Source organism: Cynocephalus volans, chromosome 10 (genome assembly GCF_027409185.1).
Source record: "Cynocephalus volans isolate mCynVol1 chromosome 10, mCynVol1.pri, whole genome shotgun sequence".
NCBI lineage: Eukaryota > Metazoa > Chordata > Mammalia > Dermoptera > Cynocephalidae > Cynocephalus > Cynocephalus volans.
The window spans coordinates 131,173,880-131,197,136 of record NC_084469.1 but is presented as its reverse complement, the minus strand read 5'-3'; the positions used below and the strand labels follow the sequence as shown (position 1 = coordinate 131,197,136).

Sequence of the window (23,257 nt, the reverse complement as noted above, 5' to 3'; positions counted from 1 at the left end):
GAGGTACAGAAACAAAGTTTCAAACAGTGTTCACCGCGGCAGCAGTTAGGGTAGGCTAGCAGTTCTCCCTTGGGGAACATTGTTACCCTCTTCCTCCAGAGAACATTTGGCAATTTCTGGAGGTACTGGGGAAGTGTTACTATCATCAGGTCAAGGCCAGGGAAGCTGCTAAACATCCTACTATGCACAGGACAGACCCCCACAAAAAAGAATTATCCAGCCCAAGATGTCAATAGTGCCACTGTTAAGAAACCTTGATATAGGCCGACAATCTTACTCTGTCGGAGAGGTACAAATTTTTTTCTTTGTTGAGGTAAAACATAAAATTAAGCATTTTAATCATTTTTTAAGTGTACAGTTCAATGGCATTAGGTACATTCACATTGTCATGCGGCCATCACCACTATCCATCTTCAGAATTTTTTCATCATCCCAAACTGAAACTCTGTACCCATATTAAGTGTATAATTCAGCGATATTAAGTCCATCCAAGATGTGCATCACCTCTATTTCCAGAACTTTTTCATCATCCCAAGCAAATTCTGTAAGTAGAGGCATTTACTCTCCATTCCTGCCTCTTTTATACTTTCTGTCTCTGAATCTGCCTGTTCTAGATATTTCATATAATTATCCTTTTGTGTCTGGCTTAGCATGATTTCAAGGTTCATCCATAATGTAGCATGTATCAGAACTTCATTACTTTTTGTGGCTGAATAATATTCCATTGTGTGTATATACCACATTTTGTTTATCCATTTATCTTGGGTTGTTTCCACCTTTTGACTATTGCAATGAACATTTGTGTACACATATCTGAGTCCCTGCTTTCAGTTCTTTTTTTTTTTTTTTCTTTTCTTTTATTTATTTATTTATTTTTTTTCGTGACCGGTAAGGGGATCGCAACCCTTGGTTTGGTGTCATTCGCACCGCGCTCAGCCAGGGAGCGCACCAGCCATCCCTATATAGGATCCGAACCCGCGACGGGAGCGCTGCTGCGCTCCCAGCGCCGCACTCTCCCGAGTGAGCCAGGGGGTCGGCCTCCTGCTTTCAGTTCTTTTAGGAATATATCTAGGAGTGTAATTTCTGGGTCATGTGGTAATTGTATGGTTTATCTTTTTGAGGAACCACCAATGTCTGAACCTTGACTGGATCTTGGAGTGAAAATTTATAAAAAGACATTTTGGAGAAATTGGGGATTTTAATATGGATCATATAGTAGATGATATTCCTGAATGAATATATTAATTTTCTTAGGTATAATAATGGTGACATGTTTCTCTAAAAGACACTTATTCATGGGAGATAAATATTGAAGTGATAAAGTCATGATATATGGAAGTTAACTCATGATATATGGAAGTTAACTTAAATGTGGCTCAACAAAGACGTATATATTGAGAAGTACTGAGAAAGCAAATGTGGCAAATGTTCACAATGACTGACTCTAGGTGAGAGGTATGCAAGTGTTCATTTACTTCTATTTCCATTTTTCTTTAGGTTTAAGATATTTAAAAATAAAAAGTTGGGCATAAATAAGGAGCCCAGAAGTAAACCCTCCCATACATGATCAAATGATATTTGACAATGGTGTCAAAACCATTCAACTGGGGAAAGGACAGTCTTTTCAACAAATGGGCTGGGAAAATTGGACATCCACATGCAAAAGAATGAAGTTGGGCCTTCCTTTACCTTATACCATATACAATGGATAAAAGACTTTAAACATAAGGGCTAAAACTAAAACTCTCAAGAAAACAGAGGAAAAGCTTCATGATGTTGAATTTGAAAATGATTTCTTTTCTTTTTTTTTTTTTTTTAAAAAGATGACCGGTAAGGGGATCTTAACCCTTGACTTGGTGTTGTCAGCACCACACTCAGCCAGCGAGCTAACCGGCCATCCCTATGTGGGATCCGAACCTGGGGCCTTGGTGTTCTCAACACCGCACTCTCTCGAGTGAGCCACGGGCCAGCCCTGAAAATGATTTCTTGAATATGACACCAAAAGCACAAGTAACACAAAAAAATAGATAAGTTGGATTTCATCAAAATCAAAAACTTTTGCACATGAAAGGACTTTATGAACAGTAAAAAAGCAACCCACAGAATGGCATAAAATATTTGCAAATCTCATATCTGGTAAGGGATTAATTTCCACAATATATTAAAACCCACTAGAACTCAACAGCAAACAACCCGATTCAAAATGGACAAAGGGATCCAGCCATCTCACTTATGGATATTTACACACCAAAAGATTTGAAATTTGTTTGTCAGATATTTGCACTCACATACTCATTGCTGCACTAGGCACAATAGCCAAGTTATGAAATCAACCTAAGTGTCCAATAGATGAATAGAAAGTGTGATACAGTTGTCCATATCTGTGGGTCTGAATCCATGGATTCAACCAACCATGTATTGAAAATATTTTTTTTAAATTGTGTACTGAACACATATAGACTTTTTTCTTGTTATTCTCTAAATACAGTATAACTATTTACATAGCATTTACCTTGTATTAGGTATTATAAGTAACCTAGAGATGATTTAAGGTATACAGGAGGAGGTACATAGGTTATATACCAATACTATGCCATTTTATATCCGGGACTTGAGCATTTACCCATTTTGTTATCCTCAGGATGTCGTGGAACCAATCCCTCATGGATATTGGGGGACAACTGTATGTATACACAATAGAATATTATTCAGCCTTAAGAAGAAAATTCTGTCCTTTGTGACAACAAGGGTGGAATTAGAGGATGCACAGAAAGACTAGTACTGCACTTATATATAAAATGGTGGTTACAGAGGCTGAGGGTTGAGGGGAATGGAGAGATTATTCTGAAAGGGTACAAAGTCCCTGAGGGGAACAATAAGTTGGTTTTTGTTTTGTTTTGGGTTTTTTTGAGATCTCTTGCACAGTGAGCTGAATATAGTTAATAATAATATATTGTACATTCCAAAATTGCTAAAAGTAAATTTCAAGTGTTCTCACTATAAATAATCATTAGGGGTGACGGATCTGTTAATTAGCTTGATTTATTTATTCCACACAGAAGGATTGCTTGACATCATTAGGAAAATGCAAACAAATCAAAACCACAATGTGATACCACTTCACACTCACTAGGATGGCTATTATCAAAACAAACAAAAAAACCAGAAAACAAGCATTGGTGAGGATGTGAAGAAATTGGAGGGCTGGCAGATTAGCTCAGTTGGTTACAGCGTGATGCTGATAACACCAACGTCAAGGGTTCAGACCCTTTTACCAGCCAGCCGCAAAAAAGAAAAAATTAGGACCCTTGTGTGTTACTGATGGGAATGTAAAATGGTGCAAATGGTGCAGCCACTGGAAAACTAGAGTTTCCTCAAAAACCTAAAGAGAAAAAAAAAAAGAGAGAAGCTAAATATGGAATTACCACGTGATCCAACAAGTCCACTTCTGGGTGTACATGAGCGTACTTCAAAATTCGTGGAGCTGGGCTGGCCTGTGGCTCACTCGGGAGAGCGTGGTGCTGATAACACCAAGGCCCTGGGTTCAGATCCCATATAGGGATGGCCAGTTAGCGCACTTGGTGAGCATGGTGCTGACAACACCAAGTCAAGGGTTAAGATCCCCTTACCAGTCATCTTTAAAAAAAAAAAAAAGTTCGTGGAGCCATGGCGGTGGCCGGGATCTGTCAGCCACTCCCTCTGGGCCTCAGTCCTCCATCCTCAGCCTGTTTGCAAATTCTCCATTCCAAGCCCATCTGAACTGTCCTCACCCCAGCTTTCTATCCTTTGAAAACACTAAGAATAATGTCCCTGTGTGAGTTTTTCCTAGAGCTAATCACCTGTCACTCCTGGAACAGAGATGATACCCAGATTGCCCTTAGCCCCAATAATGATGAAGAGCACATATATGAGAAGAATGGTAGCCAGTGGGTGAAAGCTCATGAACTCAAGAAGCACAGCCTACAGTCACAGGTATGGACTGGGCTCTCAAGAGCGCCCGCATCGTCACTTGCCGGGCAGACCAAAATGCCTATGTCCAGAGTCAGAAGGATGGTGTCTGGAAGCCAACCCAGGTGATCCTGAGAATTAATTGTGCAGCCACTTTTGTGAAATGGTCTCCTTTAGGGAACAAATTTGCTGTGGGAAGTGGAGCACGACTCATTTCTGTTTGTTACTTGGAGTCTGAAAATGACTGGTGGGTAAGTAAGCATGTTAACAAGCAGATGCACTCCACAGTCCTCAGCTTGGATTGGCATCCCAACAAAGTTTTGCTGGCAGCAGGATCATGTAGCTTCAAATGCAGAGTGTTTTATGCCTACATTAAAGAAGTGGATGAAAAGCCAGCCAGTACACCCTGGGGCAGAAAGTTGCCTTTTGGTTAGCTGATGTCAGAGACTGGCAGCTGGGTGCAGGGGATCAGCTTCTCTGCCAGTGTGAGCTGCCTGGCCTGGGTCAGCCATGAGAGCACCATGTTGGTTGCTGATGCCTCAAGAGGTGTGTAGGTCTCAACTCTGAAAACAGAGGTCCTGCCACTCCTGAGTGTATCATTTGTCTCAAAGAAAAGTTTTGTAGCTGCTGGCCATGACTGCTGTCCCATACTCATTAACTACGATGACCTGGCTGCTTGACCTTTGTCTCCAAGGTAGACATTCCAAAGCAGAGCATTCAGTGCAACGTGTCTGGTACAGAACGATTCCACAACATGGACAAGAGAGCCACAACTGTTGGCTGCAATACAGCCTTGGAGATGTTGCACCAGAAAGCATCACCCACGTGTCTATTTATGAGGTGGACAAGCAAGATTGTTGCAAGTTTTTCACTACCGGCATCGATGGAGTCATGACATTTTGGGATTTCAAGACCTTAGAGTATTATATCCAGGGCCTCCAGATAATGTGAAGCTGAGTCCATCTCTGCGATCCAGCATGAAAACCATCGCTGACTGCAGCTCCGCCATCTACATGATGATGAAGAAAGCCAGCTCCAAAGGAAACACTGAAAACACATATCACACAAATATTGTGTGGTTTTATTCAAATATAATTGGTGAAAGTGTTGGTTCTTTTAAAAGCAGTGGTAATTTTTTTGATTTTGTTTTTGTTTTTTTTCCTATTTCATTCCATTCCTGACCAAAGCTTTTCTTTAAGTAAATTATTATGAAAAACTGTCACACTAACTTAAAGGAAAGGGTGAAGGAGGTATGTGAATTGTCCACTAGAAAATTAAAGAAAAATACTGAATGTAGAAAAAAAAAAAGTTTGTGGAAAAATAGAATTAAAAGATAACACGAATCTTTCCGTGAACTCTTTGAAGTACCCTAATATATACAAAATAATTGAAAACAGAGACTCAAGCAGATATTTGCACACCGTTTTCATAAGCAACATGAAACAGCACAGATGTCTATCAATGGATGAATAGATAAACAAAATGTATATACATAGAATGGAATATTATTCAGCCCTAAAAAGGAAGGAAATTCTGACACATGCTTCAGGGATGAACCTTGAAAACATGCTGAGATAAGCCAAACACAAAATGACCAATATTGTATGATTTCACTTACATGTGGTGCCCAGAATAGTCAAATTCATAGAGACAGAATAGAGGTTACCAGAGGGTGGGGAGAGGGGAATGGGAAGTTATTGTTTAATGGGTACAGTTTCTGTTTGGGAGGATGAAAAAGTTCTGAAGATGAATAGTGATGGATTGTACAACAATGTGAATGTACTTAAAGCCAATGAACTGTACACTTACAATTGGCAAATTTTATGTATATTTTACCACAATATTTGAAAGTTGGGGAAAAATAAAATGAGGACAAAGAAAGATAAAATGGTTCTATACAGAGTAAAATCAAATCGTTTATAGAGTACCTACCATGTGCAAGGGACTGTAACAGCAGGGAAATGTAATTTCTGAAAAAGGACATTTAAAGTCAGTTGCACCCTGGCAAAATCCTGGAGCACAGAGGCCTGGGGAACAGCTCTTATTTCCCTGTTGCTGGTTCCTTGGATGCCAAGACACTGCCTGAGTTCACATCCTGGCTCTGTCTTTCCCAGCTGTGAGCTTAGATGGGTTACTTGACCCTTCTGTACCTCAGTTTCTTTATCTCCAAAATGATGGTAGCTGTACCTACTTCATAGCGTTGTTTTAAGCACTAGTTGAGTTGATGTATATAAAGCATTTAGATGCATGCCTGCCTCGTAGCAGTGCTTTGATAAGTGTTAAGCTTTTATTGATGTGTGTGTGTGTGTGTGTGTGTGTGTGTGTGTGTGTGTGTGTGTGTGTGTGTATTTTTTTTTTGGCACCTAGCCTGTATGGGGATCCAAACCTTTGAACTTGGTGTTAGAAGGCAGCATTCTAACCAACTGACCTAACCAGCCAGCCCTTATTTTTATTATTGAGTGAGGAACAGAGCAAAGGGATTTGGGGAGTCATTTAAGCAAACACAGAATGTTAGAACGGAAAAGGCCACTCATTCCATTTTGGACTGGATTAGTGGGTCAGATAGAGCCACTGAAGTGTTTTGAGCAGAAGGATGATGTGATCCAAAGTGACGTTTTGTGCGGGCCGAGCCTGTGGCGCACTTGGTAGAGTGCTGCGCTGGGAGCGCGGCGACGCTCCCGCCGCGGGTTCGGATCCCATATAGGAATGGCCAGTGTGCTCACTAGCTGAGTGCTGGTCACGAAAAAGACAAAAAAATAAAAATAAAAAATAAAATAAAATAAAAAAAATAAATAAAACAAAGTGACGTTTTGTGCTGAAGGTACGCAGCCCATCCAGCATCATAGAAAAGCGATTCTTCAGTGACTGATCTCTCCATAAATGAGCAGTCTTAATGTACAGGGATGAGAAACTGTTATTTTGTGATCTTTTCATTAAAAGCACGATGAAAATTTAAAACACAAACACACAAAAACAAAGTGATGTTCTGTGAGGGTAGATCTGTTTGCAGGAATGAGGAACCAACTTGGGGGAGCGGACCAGTCACAGCAAAGAGCCTCTTGTAGGCTGAAATAAATAAGCATCTGAATGATGCTGAAGGGAGTGGTAATACAAAGAGAAAAACTTTCCTTTAAAATAAATGAAAACAAGTTCACTCTGCTCTCTCTGCTTCCACCATCTTGCAATGTGAGACCCGTGAGTCACTGTCACCACCACCAGATGGACTTTGGATTTCTCAGCCTCAGAAACTGTAAACAATAAATTTCATTTTTCTTTATAAAAAAAAAATAATAAAAATAAAATGAAAACAAACTTCAGTGACTGCTTTATTGTGGGATGGTTGGTAGGGGTTATCAACAGTTGCTAAGGTTTTGAGACAGTAGGGTAAGAATTTAGGGAGCAATCATGGAAAATGGAATGCAGCCACTCCAGTTATCACATACTTTTAGAAGGTAGTTTCCTATAAGAACCCTTAATCTGCTGGTGTATTTACTCATACCGGGAATCCTTTTCCTGTAAACCAGCCATTGATGCCATTAACTGTGTTAGTTCTGAGTTGAGCAAACAGCACACAGCCCCAGACCTGCTTTGATGATGCTTGTTCAGTTGGTGTCCCTCAAGTTCCTGATAATGGCTCCTTGTTGGCCAGCTTTGAGTCAATGGAACACATTTTACATGAATACAGACCTCTGTATGTGTGTCTTGAACATCCCCATAGGGTTCTTTGCAGAGCCCCCTCTCAGATGCAGCTCATGAGGTACTGGTGGTAATGGATGTTTAATAGCATAGTACAGGGGTTCCCCTGCTGTACTCTTGTGTTTTAACAAAGCTACCCAGAACAAACTGAGGAAACGGCTGCCAGAATTCAATTCCTGTAAACTAAAATTCCATAAGCTTAAATACCAAATTCTGAGGAAACAGGGTACTTAAAAGCCCATTTAACTGATTTTAGGCCTGAGAATGTTTCCTTCTCATCCAGCACAGAGCTTATTTACACTACCGCCTCATAGGCCCTAGGCATTCCTCTAACATCTTATCACACATGTTAAAATGTACTCGGTGTTCTACATGGGATATATTTATTGCTGTAAAAATTTTTATGGGATCTTTATGGCATTGCTTTTGAAATTACGCATGTCCATTTGTGATGTCTGAGCCTACAGAGCCTAAAAGACAAAAGCAGTGACGACCAGGTCCTGTAGTACTTTGGGATAAAGGATTCCTCTGCTCTAGGGATCCTCTTAATCTTTTGTAAATCCTATACCAGTACTGCCCTTAGACTTGGGCTGTTTGAGCCCCATGCTTTAGATGCCCCATCTGGCCTTCTCCATCGGAGTCCTCACCCTGGGCAAGAAATGGAACCCACAGATATGGGAGTGTCCAGGAGGGGGCCTAACTTACTCTGAGAAAAGGGCTGAATGAACAGCTTCTTTCCCCAGGGGCATGGGCTTGCAGGTGGAGTACATCTTGCTTCCAAAGACTTCTAGCAGTTAATGCTAAAGGGCAGTCATCAGCTGTGGACTCTGGGTACCTCAGTGGGTCTCAGGGAGGGTCAGGACAACCTCTTAGGGAGCATTTTCCAAAGAGGGTAGTGGGAATGGGGGTGGTGTTCCTGGTTGTGACATAAGAGGGCATGATCCAAGTATACTAAAGGTCCTCCCCTGTGTTTGCAGCATGACTTTGAGACCACTCAGCTTTCGGATGTCCCATCAGGATTTACGTAGGTGAAAATCTGTTTTCAATGATCTGAATGTCAAATCCATTCTGTTTTACATATAAACACACTTTTGGGGGGCACTGTTTTAATATACACTGAATTTTCCTGGAATGCATCAACCATGTAAATAGAGCAAAGATCAAACTATTGGGAGTTTTAGTAAGTTCATTTCAAAAATTATATCACCAGGGCCGGCCCGTGGCTCACTCGGTAGAGTGCGGTGCTGATAGCGCCAAGGCCCCGGGTTCGGATCCCATATACGGATGGCCGGTTCGCTCACTGGCTGAGCGTGGTGCTGACAACACCAAGTCAAGGGTTAAGATCCCCTTACCGGTCATCTTTTAAAAAAAAAAAAAAAAAAAAAATTATATCACCATTAGTAACCTTTGTACCTATTATATCCACAATAGTTATGTGCGTATATATTTAGTATTTACTTTTACATTTCACTTACAAAGATATTCAACAATATTTAGTTGAATATTGTTTTACTTATCCAAACTTCATAATAAGTAGGTGTTAGCACCTGTTACCTCATTGTCTCCCAGTGTTTTGGTACGTGAGTACAGTATTTTCCTATTGAAATATATATTATTTTGTAATAAACTACTTCTCTCTTCCTTCTCTTTTATACAGCAGTTAGTCATACCGAGTTTCTGAAACTGTGCTTGTAGGCAGGTTGCGTTAGCTACGTTTTGGGTTTTTTTTCGGGGTCGGGGAGTAAAATGGGCCGGAAAAAAATCCATTATGTGAAGAGAGCGTTCCCGACTGTGGAGGCCCCGCCCCACGCCTCGGGCCCCGCCCCCTAGAGCGCCGAGCCCCTCCTGCCACACTCAACATGGCGGCGGCGCCGGGTCGCTGGGGCGCTTGCGCAGGTCGCAAACGGCGTGTTCCACTCCAGTCATGGCGGCCCTGGAATACTCTTTGGGCTGCGGGGCTCTGGAGACCGGTGATCTGGACCGGATTTTGGAGGCGCTGAAGCTGCTATTGAGCCCGGGAGGTGAGAGGACTGATCTCGGCTCCGGGCTGGACCCGGGACTCTCAGGGCCGCCAGTGTTTCAGGGCTACCCTGCCTCCCGCAGCGTGCGCCCCTCAGGGCCTCCCCGGGCCCCCGGCGCACTGCTGGGGGTCTTTGGGCATTGTCTGGCCAGTCTCATTTCACTCTTGAGGAAACCGAGGCTCAAGTAGGGCATGGGATCCGTTGAATACTGATACTAGCCAACACCTCTTGAGCTCTTGTCTTGTGCTAGGCACTGTTAAGCGCCTTGGGTCCATTATTGCATCCAGTCCCTACGGCAACCGTCTTAGGTTGGGACTTCGGGAACAGGTTCTGAGAGGCTTAGGTTAGGAGCCCGTCGTGTTTAATGTGAGGTCCCAGCCGCTTGAGGGAGCAGCGTCTGATGTGGACACGAGATTTCTAAAAAATGCCAAGGAGTCCACAAAAAGAAAGCAGTTTGAGCTGGGTCTGGGGAGAGTATGTAGGGAGCTATAGTCACCATTAATTTTTTGTGGTCAGTTGATAAGATCTTCCCAATTTAGAATCTGAAGGGACCAGGGCTGGCCCGTGGCTCACTTGGGAGAGTGGTGCTGATAACACCAAGACCACGGGTTCGGATCCCTATACAGCGATGGCCGGTTAGCTCACTTGGGTGAGCGTGGTGCTGACAACAACAAGTCAAGGGTTAAGATCCCCTTACCGGTCATCTTAAAAAAATAAAATAAAAAAAAGAATCTGAAGGGACCTTGAGAGTGGTTTAGGCTGTCACTCTTTTATTTACAGCTGAGGACAAGTGGAGCTCACTGGAGAGAGATTAACCTGTGCAAGATTATGTGGTCAAAGTAGGGGCAGAACGCGGACCTAGAACCGAGGTCTACCGAACCCCCCCTCTCAAACTAAGGCACGTTATCCAGTTTAGAGCCTCTGATGTTATCTGGAGCTTTGGAGAAGGACACAAGAAATAGGGCTCTGCTTACAGTGGGAGAGTATATTTTGGGGGAAGAGATTTGTAGATTTAGCAAGGTAAGGAAGGGCACATGAAAGGCCATGAGGTAATGTTTCCAGTCTCAAATTATGAGATAACTCCAAAACTGCATAAACTCTGGCAAACATTACACCATACTAGGGGGAAGTGAAAAAAAGTTAATAATAGTAAATGAGTGCCTACTAAGTATCAGTCCCCATAGTAAGCTGTTCACGTATGAGTCATTTAATCCTCACAGCAATGCTATGAGATACTATTACTTGTATTCCATTTTTACAGATGAACCAACCAAGGCTCAGGTACATTGGAAATTGCCCAATGTCAAACTAGTTAGTGGCAGAATTTGAATTTATGTTCCTTCCACTAAAATTGTGGTAAATATACTTCATTTCTTTAATTAAGAGTCAAACTGCAAAACAGCTTGAACTTAATAATCAGTTGGTCACTTGTCTAGCAGCTGCAGTGATCTACAACATGGCTGAGAACAAAGTTAAGTAAGCAAAAAGCCTGGAAGTAATCACCTATCACAAAGCACATATACTTATTTACAGAAGACCCTCTCTGATCTCCAAGAGTGTGTGGTGGAGTTATACATATATGTACTCATTTAATTTACAAGAATTCATGCATTCCTATTTGAAAAGAGTAATTTAAGTAGTATGGTAAAATTGTATTATTTTGTACATGTAGTCTGTTATATATTGTGTGAATCTGCCTGCTGTTTTATCATATTAACTGCTGAAGGAACTAACAAATATCTGTACATAATGAGTACTCTTATGTCGCTGATGGACAGAGGGTGTTGAGGAGACAGGATGACAGTATTGGTTAAAATTACATCCATCTGAATTAAAGTTTTTTGATCTATCTTTAAATTGACTACCTTTGAGATAATATTTACTCAGAGTCAACTGTATAGACTATTCTCAGAACTATTGGGGATACAAAAATATATAACAGCTTTTGCTTTCAATCATTTTGTCTTTTTGGAGAGATGGTGCTATCCATATAATTATTCCAATTACACATGGCAATTGAGAGGAGGAGTTAGCCAGCGGTGGGGCTGTCAAGGAAGGCCACAGGAAGAAGAGGAGTTGAGGCTAGGTGGGAATTACAGACAGAAACGAAGATAGCAACAGTCTTTTTCTTTTTTTTTTTTAAAGATGACTGGTAAGGGGATCTTAACCATTGACTTGGTGTTGTCAGCACCACACTCTCCCAAGTGAGCCACGGGCCGGCCCTAGCAACAGTCTTTTTCTTTAGAGTGATCACAAGTTATGCCACATTAAGCATTTTCTCTTCCCCTGCCCTCCATTTCTGTTCTCAAACAAGGGGCAAATAAAAATAATGTTATAAATCGTGTTAAGCAGGCTTTGAAAGGCATTTGTTGGGGCTGGCTGGTCAGCTCAGTTGTTTAGAGCCCAGTGTTGTAATACCAAGGTCAAGGGTTCAGATCCCCAAATAGACCAGCCACCAAAAAAAAAAATTCCATTTAAACAGGCCACTCATACTACTGGGTGGAAAATAGATTAGGGCTGGCCGGTTAGCTCATGGTGTTGGTAACACCAAGGTCTGAGGTTACGGATCCTTGTACCATCCAGCCAACAAAATTTTACAAACAAGAAAGGTGTTTGTAAATGTTAGTGAATGAAGTTTTGTTTATAAAAAAGGGAGGCCATCACAGCAAGAGTTTTCTTTAAAAAGTAACATTCCACACTAAATATAGATTCCCTGAATTTTGTCATTAAATTTGAATTACATGGGAGAGAAGGAGCTGAAAATCCCAATTTATAATTAGTGAAGCTATGTCACATTTAATCTTGCATGCCATACTGCTTTGCACTTTGAACTTAATAAAAAGTACCACATAAATCATGGGGTCTGCTTTTAAATGTCACAAAGCCTAGACATTTAAATGGGTGATTGGGACGAATAGATAATGCTGTTCATGAGGGCAGCATTTCCCAAAGTGCAAGAGGGATGGTTGTAGATGGTATTAGAGAAAAGTTTTGAGGTTGAATAGTGTAGTGAAGTGATCAGGCGCTTGGGTTTTGGAGCCAAAATCCAGGTGCTGCCACTTCACAAGTTTTAAAAATGATTTAATTTAAGTAAATGAATAACACTACAGCTGGGACTCAGATAAATGGCAAAAATCATGGAAGTGGTATGTGACTGAAATTTGAAAAACATTGTTTTAAGGCAGTGGTTCTCAAACTTTCTTGTTTCAGGACTCTGACGCTCTTAAAAAATGTTCAGGACTTCAAAGAGCTTTTTTTTTGGCGCTGGCCAGTATGGGGATTGGGGATTCAAACACGTGACCTTGGTACCTTGGTGTTATAAGGCTGCCCTCTAACCAATTGAGCTCACCAGCCAGCCCTGGAGAGCTTTTATGTGGGCTATATGTATCAATATTTACTGTATTAGAAATTGGTTTTAAGGGGCCGGCCCGTGGCTCACTTGGGAGAGTGTGGTGCTGATAACACCAAGGCCACGGGTTCGGATCCCTATATAGGGATGGCCGGCTAGCTCACTTGGTAGAGCGTGGTGCTGACAACACCAAGTCAATGGTTAAGATCCCCTTACCAGTCATCTTCAAAAAAAAAAAGAAAGAAAAAGAAAACTGCTGTTTTATGTGAATGCTACCATTTATTTTCAAGTAGATTTTATCTTCATCACCAGTAGAGGGCAGAGAAGACTACCTTATTACAGATGCTCTTGAAAAACTGCTAAGAAGGGCTGGCCCGTGGCTCACTCGGAAGAGTGCGGTGCTGATAACACCAAGGCCATGGGTTTGGATCCTATATAGGGATGGCTGGTTGGCTCACTGGCTGAGCATGGTGCTGCCAACACCAAGCCAAGGGTTGAGATCCCCTTACCGGTCATCTTTTAAAAAAAAAAGAAAAACTACTAAGAGCTTTTGTTTTAAATCACTTTCCTAGGGCCAGCCTGTGGCTCACTTGGGAGAGTGTGGTACTGATAACACCAAGGGGAAAGGGTTCAGATCCCTATATAGGGCCAGGTTCAGATCCCTATATAGGGATGGCTGGTTAGCTCACTTGGGAGAGCGTGATGCTAACAACACCGAGTCAAGGGTTAAGATCCCCTTACTGGTCATCTTTTAAATAAATAAATAAATCACTTTCTTTGTGTCCCATGTTTGGGTTCAAAGGTCTATAAAGTCACAGGAAGTCACTTAGAGGTTCGTTACTGATTTTAATGGTTAGTGGCAACAAGCTATGAAAGCACCCATTTCCTTCATTAGCTAGAGGAACCCAGATATTCATGCCAGTGGTCAGAACACTTGCCCTGGACAGTCCTAGAGAAGTATTGCAAAATTCGTACTCTTCAGATTCTCATTATTTTCAAAGAAGAGTATTATTGTTCGTCTTTTTTTTATACAAGTAGTTAATGTTTACTATAGTAAAGGTTAAAAAATATAGAAAAGCCAAAAGAAGAAAATTGAATTTATCTTAATCTTACTACCCAGAGATTACCACTACTAGCAATCTGGAAAATATTTTTCCTTTTTACAAAAATGGTCTCATATACTACATATTGTTTTATAACCTTAAAATAACTTTTAGTATAGAAACAATACACATTCACTGTAGAAAAAATTTAAAATATAATTAAGCAAAAAAATAAAAATCACCTGTAACCCTACCACCCAGAGATCATTAATGTCAATACCTTGAGGCATAAACTTTGAGACACCCTTTTCTATGCATACATACATGTATATTTTAGTACAGTTAAGATTATACTGTCCCTTTGTTGATGAGTTTTCAAGATAAGTGTCTTAGCAACCTCCAAAGGTAGCTGATGAAATGATCTTTTTTGTTTTATTATGAATCATAGTTTATATATTTCATGTTTTAATTATTGTACTCATCATTCTTGATACTCAACTTATCCCATTTTTGGCTTGTGGGAGCCACTTCAAATTGGCTCTTGGGCTCTTTGACGTGACCCTGGTAGTTTTTTATAGCTTCCTTGCTTTCAAGCATGACAGGATGTTCCATACTCATGTTATACATTTCCTGCCTCATTCTTGGAAACAACTTTCTCTAAGGAAAAGTGGTAGAGACCATAACGTGGACATAGGATATTTATTGCCCGTGGAATAATCAGTTTCCATACTTTTTCAAGGATTAGAGCTAGAAAATATGTGGATTTTTAGAAATTGAAAATAAATTCTGAGTTCTTACAGAAATTCCAATTCAAATGAAATATTATGGGGTTTTTATGTTGTATAAGTTTTTTCCTTAACATTTGCTATGAAAATTTTGAAGCTTGTAGTAAAGTCAAAGAGGTTTTTACAATGAACACCCTTTACCATGACCTTGATTCTACAATTAAAATTTTACTATATGTAGTGGATTGAATGTCCCCTGAAACTCATGAAGCTTAAATTGTGTCCCCCAAGTTTTATGTATTAGAAACTTGGCTGCCACTGTGACTGTTGGAAGGGTGGGAAATCCTATTATGGTAATTGAAAGGTGGGGCCTTGAACAGGTGATTAGGTTGTAGGACCGTGCCATAGTGAATAGATTAATAATGGTGGTTAGGGGCGTGGTTCTGAGGGCTTTAAAAGGAGAGCACATGAGAGGTTAGTCTCTCTCTCTGCTTCTGCCATCTTGCATTGTGATACCCCTGGGTCACTGTTGCCACCATCAGATGTGTTTCTTGGACTTTGGACTTCCCAGCCTCCAAAACTGTAAGCAATAAATTTCATTTTCTTTATAAACCACCCAGTTCCAGGTATTTTGTTATAAGCAACAGAAATGGACTAATACCCTATAATTGCTTGATTATATGTTTGCCTACCTAGCTGTTCTTCTATCCTGTATTATATATTTGTGTTTCTTTTATTTAAAAATATTGATTCCTAATGAAATTAATGTAATTGTTTACTTATATATCTACATATATATACCCATACATATATATCATAACACATTCATACATACTCACACATATATATAATATTTTATTTTATTCATGTATTTTTGTTTTTGGTGGCTGGCTGGACTTTGGTGTCGTAACACTGAGCTCTAACCAACTGAACTAACCAGTCAGCCCTATTACATATTTAAAAAGAACAAATCTTACATTACTGCTACAAACCCACTGTTTAAGGGGTTTTTGTTTGTTTGTTTTCGTCTTCAAGATGTACAGAATTCTGTATTTCAAATCAAAATAATTTTCTGTGTGATTATGCTGCTAACTTGATATAGAGTAGGGGTCAGCAAACTTTTTCTCTGAAGGTCCAGATGTAAATATTTTGGGCTTTGTGGTTCATATGGTCTCTGTTGCAACTATTCAACTCTTCCACCATAACTCAAAAGCAGCTAGAGACAATATGTAAGTAAATGGGCATGACTGTGTTCCAGTAAAATTTTATTTGTGAAAACAGGTGGTGAGCCAGATTTGGCCTGTAGATCATAGTTTGGCGACCTTTGACACAGCATAGAAGTAGGTTCATTTGTTCATTAATTTGTTTTTGATTTTTAGGAATTGGTTTGAATTTTAATTTGGTTTAATTTTTTCAACTATGAAAAATATCCTCTGGGTTCTAAAACTAATACTATAAAAGTGGGTATACATATGTCACTGTCCCCTCTCCTGTTTTCTCCCTCTCTCTGTAGATGACTTATTTTAGGAAGTTTATAATTCTTCCATTGCTGCTTTTTTGAAAAGAAAAGTGAATAATATATGGTTTCATATTCCCTCCCATTCTTACACAAAAGGTAGCATTATGTATACATTCTTCTGCACCTTACTTTTTTATTTATTTATTTATTTTTTACAAAAGATGATCGGTAAGGAGATCTTGACCCTTGACTTGGTGTTGTCAGCACCATGCTCATCCAGTGAGCTAATCGGCCATCCCTATATGGGATCCAAACCCGTGGCCTTGGTGTAATCAGCACCACACTCTCCCGAGTGAGCCACGGGCTGGCCCCACCTTACTTTTTTTTTTTCTTTTACTTAATATGTCTTAGAGATCACTACATAGTGGTACATAGAATCTTCCTCTTTCCCTTATTACAGCTGCATGGTTTATTTAACCAGTTCTCTGTTAATGGACACTTAGGTTGTTTCAAGTCTTTTGCTAATACCAGAAGTAATGCAATGAATAGTCTTATGAATATGTCATTTTGCATTTTTGCTTATGTCCTAAAATTGGGATTGTTGGGACAAAAGGTAAAAATGTCTATGTAATTTTGCTAGATATTGCCAAATTTCTCTCCTTAGGAAAGTACCATTTTAGTTCCTATCAATAATGTATGAGAGTGTGTGTTTCCCTACAGACTTGCCACAGAATGTGTTATGAAACTTTTGGATTTAAGCCAGTTTGATAGATGGGAAGTGATATTTCCGTATAGCTTTAATTTGCTTTTTTCTCATTATAAGCAAGATTGATCGTATTTTTATGTTTAAGGGCCATTTGCATTTCTTTCAATATAAACTGTCTGTTCATATTTTTTGCTCATTTAGTGTTTTATACTCTTTGTTCACATGAGAATATATCTTGAATTTTTTTTTCCTTTTTTTTGGCGGCTGGCAGGTATGGGGTTCCAAACCCATGACCTTGAGTTTATAAGGCTGAGCTCTACCCAACTGAGCTAACCAGCCAACCTGTTAGGAACATATTAAATAATGTTCAACATCATTTAATGGCCACAAAATATTCCATTATTTGTTCATAGAGCTAGTGACCTAGCTAGGTCTCAGAGGATGAACTGGAGTGGGCAAGGCATTCCACAGAGGGAAGTACAATTTGTTTTCCTTGTATATAATCTCCTTTTTTTCTTCAAAAGGCTCAGGCTCAAGTTCACTACAGATCACAAAACATGATGTCTTGTTGGCTACTTTAAAATCTAACCTGTCTGCTTTGGAGGACAAGTTTCTGAAGGATCCTCAGTGGAAGAAATTGAAACTCCTAAGAGATGAAGTTGCTAATAAGGTAGAATGGCCACAAAATTCTGTTGATGTCACTTGGAATTTTACCTCTCAAACCTTGTTGTTGCTATTGTGCTTAAAGGAAACCATGATCCACCTTGCAGCTGATTTCAATCCAGGTAAACCCAACCCTAGGACTCCAGAAGTTGCTCCTGCCCTGAGCCCTGACACACTTAGTATCTCACAGCAGAAGACTGTCCAGTCTGTTTTACAGTTTGTAGTTACCTTGGGTATCTGCCCCTATCTCATGCCGGGTGTTGGAGTCCCTTTGAGATACAGGACTGAGTTTGGTGCCGTTGTTCAAGATCTGGTGTGTCTTGATGCTGCCCCCCATGCAACCCGGAGACTGTACACCAGCTGCAAGGTACTTCTCAATGTTGCTAAGCACGCATCTCTGGGGAGCTTGATTTTCTGCCGCCATTTTGGGGATATTGCTGCAGGTCTTTGCCAACTGGGATTCTGCCCTGCCAAACGAAAACCACCAACATCTGCGGAAGAGGTAAACATACATTGAGAGAGAAAGAGAGCGAGTGAGTGTGTGTGTGTATATATACTTGTGTGTGCTTGTTATAAAAAGACAACTCATTTCTTTGGAAGCAGGCTTATTGAAAGACCTAGAATTCTTATTGAATGCCAAAACATATCTGGTGGATACATGAATCTTTTTGGGGGGGTTGGAGATTTCATTTGTTGGATCCTTTGCATACCTGGATAGTCCATTTCATCCATATGTCCCTTGTCATTTTGTGGAACAGCTATTGCAGGCTGTTTCTTTGAGCCTCTGTTTCTTCTTTTGTAAAATGGGTATAATAATACTTGCCTTGGAGGGTGGTTGTGATAATTAAGGTTAATGTGTATAAAGTACCTAGCCCAATCCTCAGAAGTACTCATCAAAAAGTAATTACTACTAGAATTAGTATTAAACTATTCATACCTCCTTCTTTAAGTTCTTGGGAGGATTAAAAGAGGTAAAGTATGTAGAGCACCTGGTACACTGCATAACTCAAACAATGCTCGTCATTCTTATCAGGTGTTGGGGAATGTGCCTATTTTTTGCTGTCAGTCAGTAAGCAGTTGAGTGCCTGTACTACAGAAGTTGCTGTGGAGGTTCCAGAAGCATAAGACATGGTGGTCCTTTTCTTCACATAACTCACACACTAATTTGGGAGATAGGACTTACAAGTATGACATAGTAGGGACCACTACTCCTCCCATAGGAGGAACACAGCATCAGCATAGAAACTAGCAAGAAGCTGTTAAGATATAAATGTATGGAGGGTTGGTTTGGCTCATAGGCTAAGCGATTCCTTAGCCACCACCAGGTCTCACAATGCCCTCATTTCTCTGTCACCTTTCTAGGTCTTCCTCATCTTTTTCTGTTTGTTCTTTTCTATTCTCTCTCCTGCCTATGTTCAAAAACAATTGCCAAAAAGTCACTGTCATCGAAGCAGTGGCATGAAATTAGGAGCTCCCTAGTGCCTTTATATTATGAGAGCAGAGCACCTACTCTTTCCTGCAGGATTATGCATCTTGACCGTTGTAGCAGTGCCTACTGCCTGCACTGCCCTGAGACTGGGGGATCTGGGTTGACAGGTCTTATTACTATTACTGAGGCTGAGCAGTGTCCTTGGGGTGTGAGGCAGGAGAGAGAAAAGAAAAGGGAAACACACAGAACGAACCAAATAGGAAGTTGGGAGAGGGAGTTGACAGAAGGGTAAATATGGTGGGTGTATATTAGGAAACTGGACAAAGTCCCACCTGTAGCTGCTGCTCTAAGTAGCACCCATACTTAATGGTATGCAAAATGGTAATGAGCAGGGCCCTGACTGTTTGACTGTGACTGGTAATTACCAAAGGGGGACAGTACTGTTAGAGCTGAAGGTGCCCCCCAATTAGCACCCCTCTTTGCTGCCCAAGTTCTGAATAAATTCAAAGACAGTTGACAGAGTGAGAGGGGTGGAAAGTCAAAATGTCACCTCTATTGCTTATAAAGGCAAAGTTGGAGGATGTAGCTTATAGATGGAGACAAATCTTCCTAACACTGCACTCCAGAATTAGATGCAATTACTGCTCACGCTGTTTAAAGAGCACTGGCTTCTGCCCCATGGAAGGGAATATGCCTCCGTAAAATACACAGCAAGGAAGAGCAGAACAGAATGTTCACTCCCAAAAGACAGAAGAGGAACAAGCTAAGCAGAGCATGGCAAAACTGGCCAATAAGTGAGTTTATTCCTCACTCACCAATAAAATAAGTCACATCTCTAGCCCAGAAGTAGTGTGAATGAGGGGTGGAGAGATGGCCAGGAGTGTTTTAGTAGTACCGCTTCCTCCATGTAGAAGGAAATCAAGAGGGCTTAGAAGCCTTCCTTCTCCCTTTACAAGTATCCTAATTTATTTATTTATTTTTGGTGGCTGGCCAGTATTGGGTTCCAAACCCTTGATCTTGGTGTTACCAGCACTGTGCTCTAACCAAGTGAGCTAACCCACCAATCCCCATTACAGGTATCTTTGTTCAGTGTTTAAAAACTTCTATTGTCTGCCTGGTTTGTATTCCACTAAAGCCAAGTGCATATTTCTTTTAGGTTTTAACCGAAGAGGAAAGAACCCTATCCAGGGGGTTCTTGAGAGACATCTTGGATCAAGTGTATCAACCATTAGCAGTCCGGGAATTACTTATCCTCCAGGGAGGACCACTCCAGGTATTCAGGCCTGGGGACTTTGTGGATGAATCATTAATGATGATGTGTGGTATGCTGTTTTCTTCTCTTGGAAAATTAGATGACTTTAGTTCCCTGTTTAACAATCCAGTTGAGCCTTATTTCATCTCTTAGATCATTAAATAGTATTTATAAAACTAAGTGACACTGACCCTTAGGGTAATTTAAAAGACCTTTTCTTTAATGGAATGATGAACACTTTTTCTAAGCATATTGTAATCACTTTTTTTTTTTAAGACTTATGGCCATTTTGTATGAAATATATTTTATTCATTCTGAAACTGGATTTTTTTTAAAACTAAAATTTGGCTGTTTGAGAATACTTCCCTTTGACAGAAGTATTTGGACACTTAATCCTTTGAATGGAGTATTTGAAGTCAAGAAATTAAAACTAGAGCTATTATTGGTTCTATTCTTAGCTCCATTGTTTGAAACACATAATAGTATATATTCTGCTAGGCATAAGATTGTTTCTTTTTTCCCCGAAAAATAATTATTTATCTGAAATGATTTAATTTGATAATGTAGATGGAACTGTCTAATTTTAGTTATGAGAATCTAGATATATAAAGAGTGAGGAGCCAAAGGAATTGGCTGAAGGTCAGGAATAAGGACCAGCTGAAGCTGGCTACAGAGAAATCTCCTAGTGGAAGTCATTTTCATCTCATCCCTAGAATATTACAATAGCCCTCCATCAGTCCTCTCTGGCCTCATACTCTGTTTCTGTGAATGAATCCACAGTTTGCCATATTAAACCAAATACATTATAAGAGAGTGGTGGAAAGCAGAGTCCCTAGGGTGAGGCACATCTTGCTTAACCCCAGTGTGCAGATGTATGAATTTATAAACCTTTCCATTCCTCAGTTTCCTTACACATTAAATGGGAATAATAGCAGTGCCTTCCTTGTAAGTTTCTTCTGAGATTATGTGTGAGGTACTTAGCATAGTGCCTGGTACATAATAACCCCTCAATAAATGGTAATTATTAATCCTCCTTAAAAAAAAGAGAGGACAGGCTAGTTAGGATTAAATATTCCTGCAACTAATTTTGATGTTCATGTAGTTAAGTGCAATGATTGGTAGCAACAACTTTGATGTTCTAGCCCAAAATAAGTGACATCAAGTCTGTTTTGTTCATGGTGGCTCCACAGAGCTCTCAAAAAGGAACGCTTGAAGAAATCCAATTCTTTCTTGAAAGTGCTGTGTTACAGGAATCAGAGTAGCTAGGACCACACAGGCAAGGGCAAGAGAGCTCCCTCACTTCTGTGAACACTCCTCTTAGTGGTGGATAATATTCATGAGAATCTTCTTTGGAAGGTAGATTTGATTGGAAGGACTGCATTCAGAAATGGTTGCATTTACATTGTGTTATCAAGATCTACATTCTATTTACTGGCATGTTTGTCTTTCTCTGGTTTTGAAATATCACTTGATATTTCACTGTATTTCAACTTTCTTAAAAGTAATGCCAAAGATGGGCCGAGCCTGTGGCGCACTCGGGAGGGTGCTGCGCTGGGAGCGCAGCGACGCTCCCAGCGGCTGCGGGTTCGGATCCTATATAGGAATGGCCGGTACACTCACTGGCTGAGTGCCAGTCACGAAAAAGAGAAAAAAAAAAAAAAAAAAAGGTAATGCCAAAGGAGGTTTTGTAAAGAACAGTCTTTTTTTTTTTTTTTTTTTAAGGAAAGACTTGCTCTTTTGAAGTCTGTATAGCATACTGTTAATTGTCAGTATGACCTAGTACTTAAAAAAAAAAGTTGTATCTATTTCATTGACATTTGGAATTCATACCTTCCCTTTCCTTTTTTCAGCCCTGCACAGATGTGAAGACACAGCTTAGGTGTCAGGCCCCAGCTTGGCTCCGGTGTCTCTGTGGGCAGATGCTCTCTGAAAGGTTGATGAGAACCAGTGGTGTGCAGGCAGTGGTCCGGGGCATTTTGGAAGGAGCAGGTGGTAAGAAATGAAATGTTTCTGCTACTTTGGTATCCGTTTCCATTTGAGTCAGAGTCTGAGGTGAATTATTGGTTTTTTAGCATTTACCTTTAAAACCTAACTGATACTAAACTAAATTCGTATGGAGATTGGGGAGGTTAAACTTTGAGGCCCCTAATGAGGTTCTTTTCCATAGAAACTCATTCTCTTGCCATTTTCTAAAACAGTTGTGATATGCTGCTCATGCTGTTGAATAATATTAAACCATTTCAAATAATTTATAATATCAGAGGAAAACATTGCACATCAAGTTGAAATAAAAACCCTAAAAATGTGAAATACGGGCCAGCCCGTGGCTCACTTGGGAGAGTGTGGTGCTGATAACACCAAGGCCACGGGTTCGGATCCCATATAGGGATGACCGGTTAGCTCACTTGGGAGAGTGTGGTGCTGACAACACCAAGTCAAGGGTTAAGATCCCCTTACCGGTCATCTTTAAAAAAATAAATAAATAAAAATGTGAAATACAAAATAGTTCTTTTGAAGCTAGAGATACCTTTGAGATGCAAACTTTGGGATAAAGTTTTAGAATCATTTTCCCAATTATATTAAGTCCTCATTAATAGAAAAAAAAGTTAATTTTCAGGCTAAGCATGGTAGTGGTTTTTAATTTATATTTTTTGTTTTATTTTTTAAACAAAATTATAGATGTACATAATTTATAAAGTCAAATAGCTTTACAAGGCTTATGGTGAAAAATAACAGTCCTTAGGAAATTTTAATCAATTTCCCATCTCCAAAAGCAACCACTTTGAACTCCTATAAAGTGTTTCTTCTGGTATTTACCTCTATATTTCTTTTTTCTTTTTTTTTTTTTTTAAAGATGACCGGTAAGGGGATCTTAACCCCTGACTTGGTGTTGTCAGCACCACACTCTCCCAAGTGAGCCACAGGCCGGCCCTTACCTCTATATTTCTAACTATACCATTTATACA

At 40.1% G+C, this 23,257-nt stretch overlaps 1 protein-coding gene and 1 pseudogene across 1 annotated transcript in view; both read left to right on the top strand.

Moving 5' to 3' along the window:
* The first annotated feature begins 3,738 nt into the window (after window positions 1–3,738).
* On the top strand, window positions 3,739–4,899 carry LOC134389586 (actin-related protein 2/3 complex subunit 1A-like; annotated as a pseudogene).
* Window positions 4,900–9,560: 4,661 nt separating this feature from the next.
* The window catches only part of TANGO6 (transport and golgi organization 6 homolog), a 174,796-nt gene continuing 161,099 nt past the window's right edge, over window positions 9,561–23,257 (top strand). Inside the window, exons 1-4 of the mRNA XM_063110649.1 lie at window positions 9,561–9,665; window positions 17,472–18,112; window positions 20,196–20,312; window positions 22,142–22,283. Of these exons, the coding sequence (XP_062966719.1) occupies window positions 9,569–9,665; window positions 17,472–18,112; window positions 20,196–20,312; window positions 22,142–22,283 (997 nt within the window). The 5' untranslated portion in view covers window positions 9,561–9,568. The remainder of the gene's footprint in view (window positions 9,666–17,471; window positions 18,113–20,195; window positions 20,313–22,141; window positions 22,284–23,257) is intronic.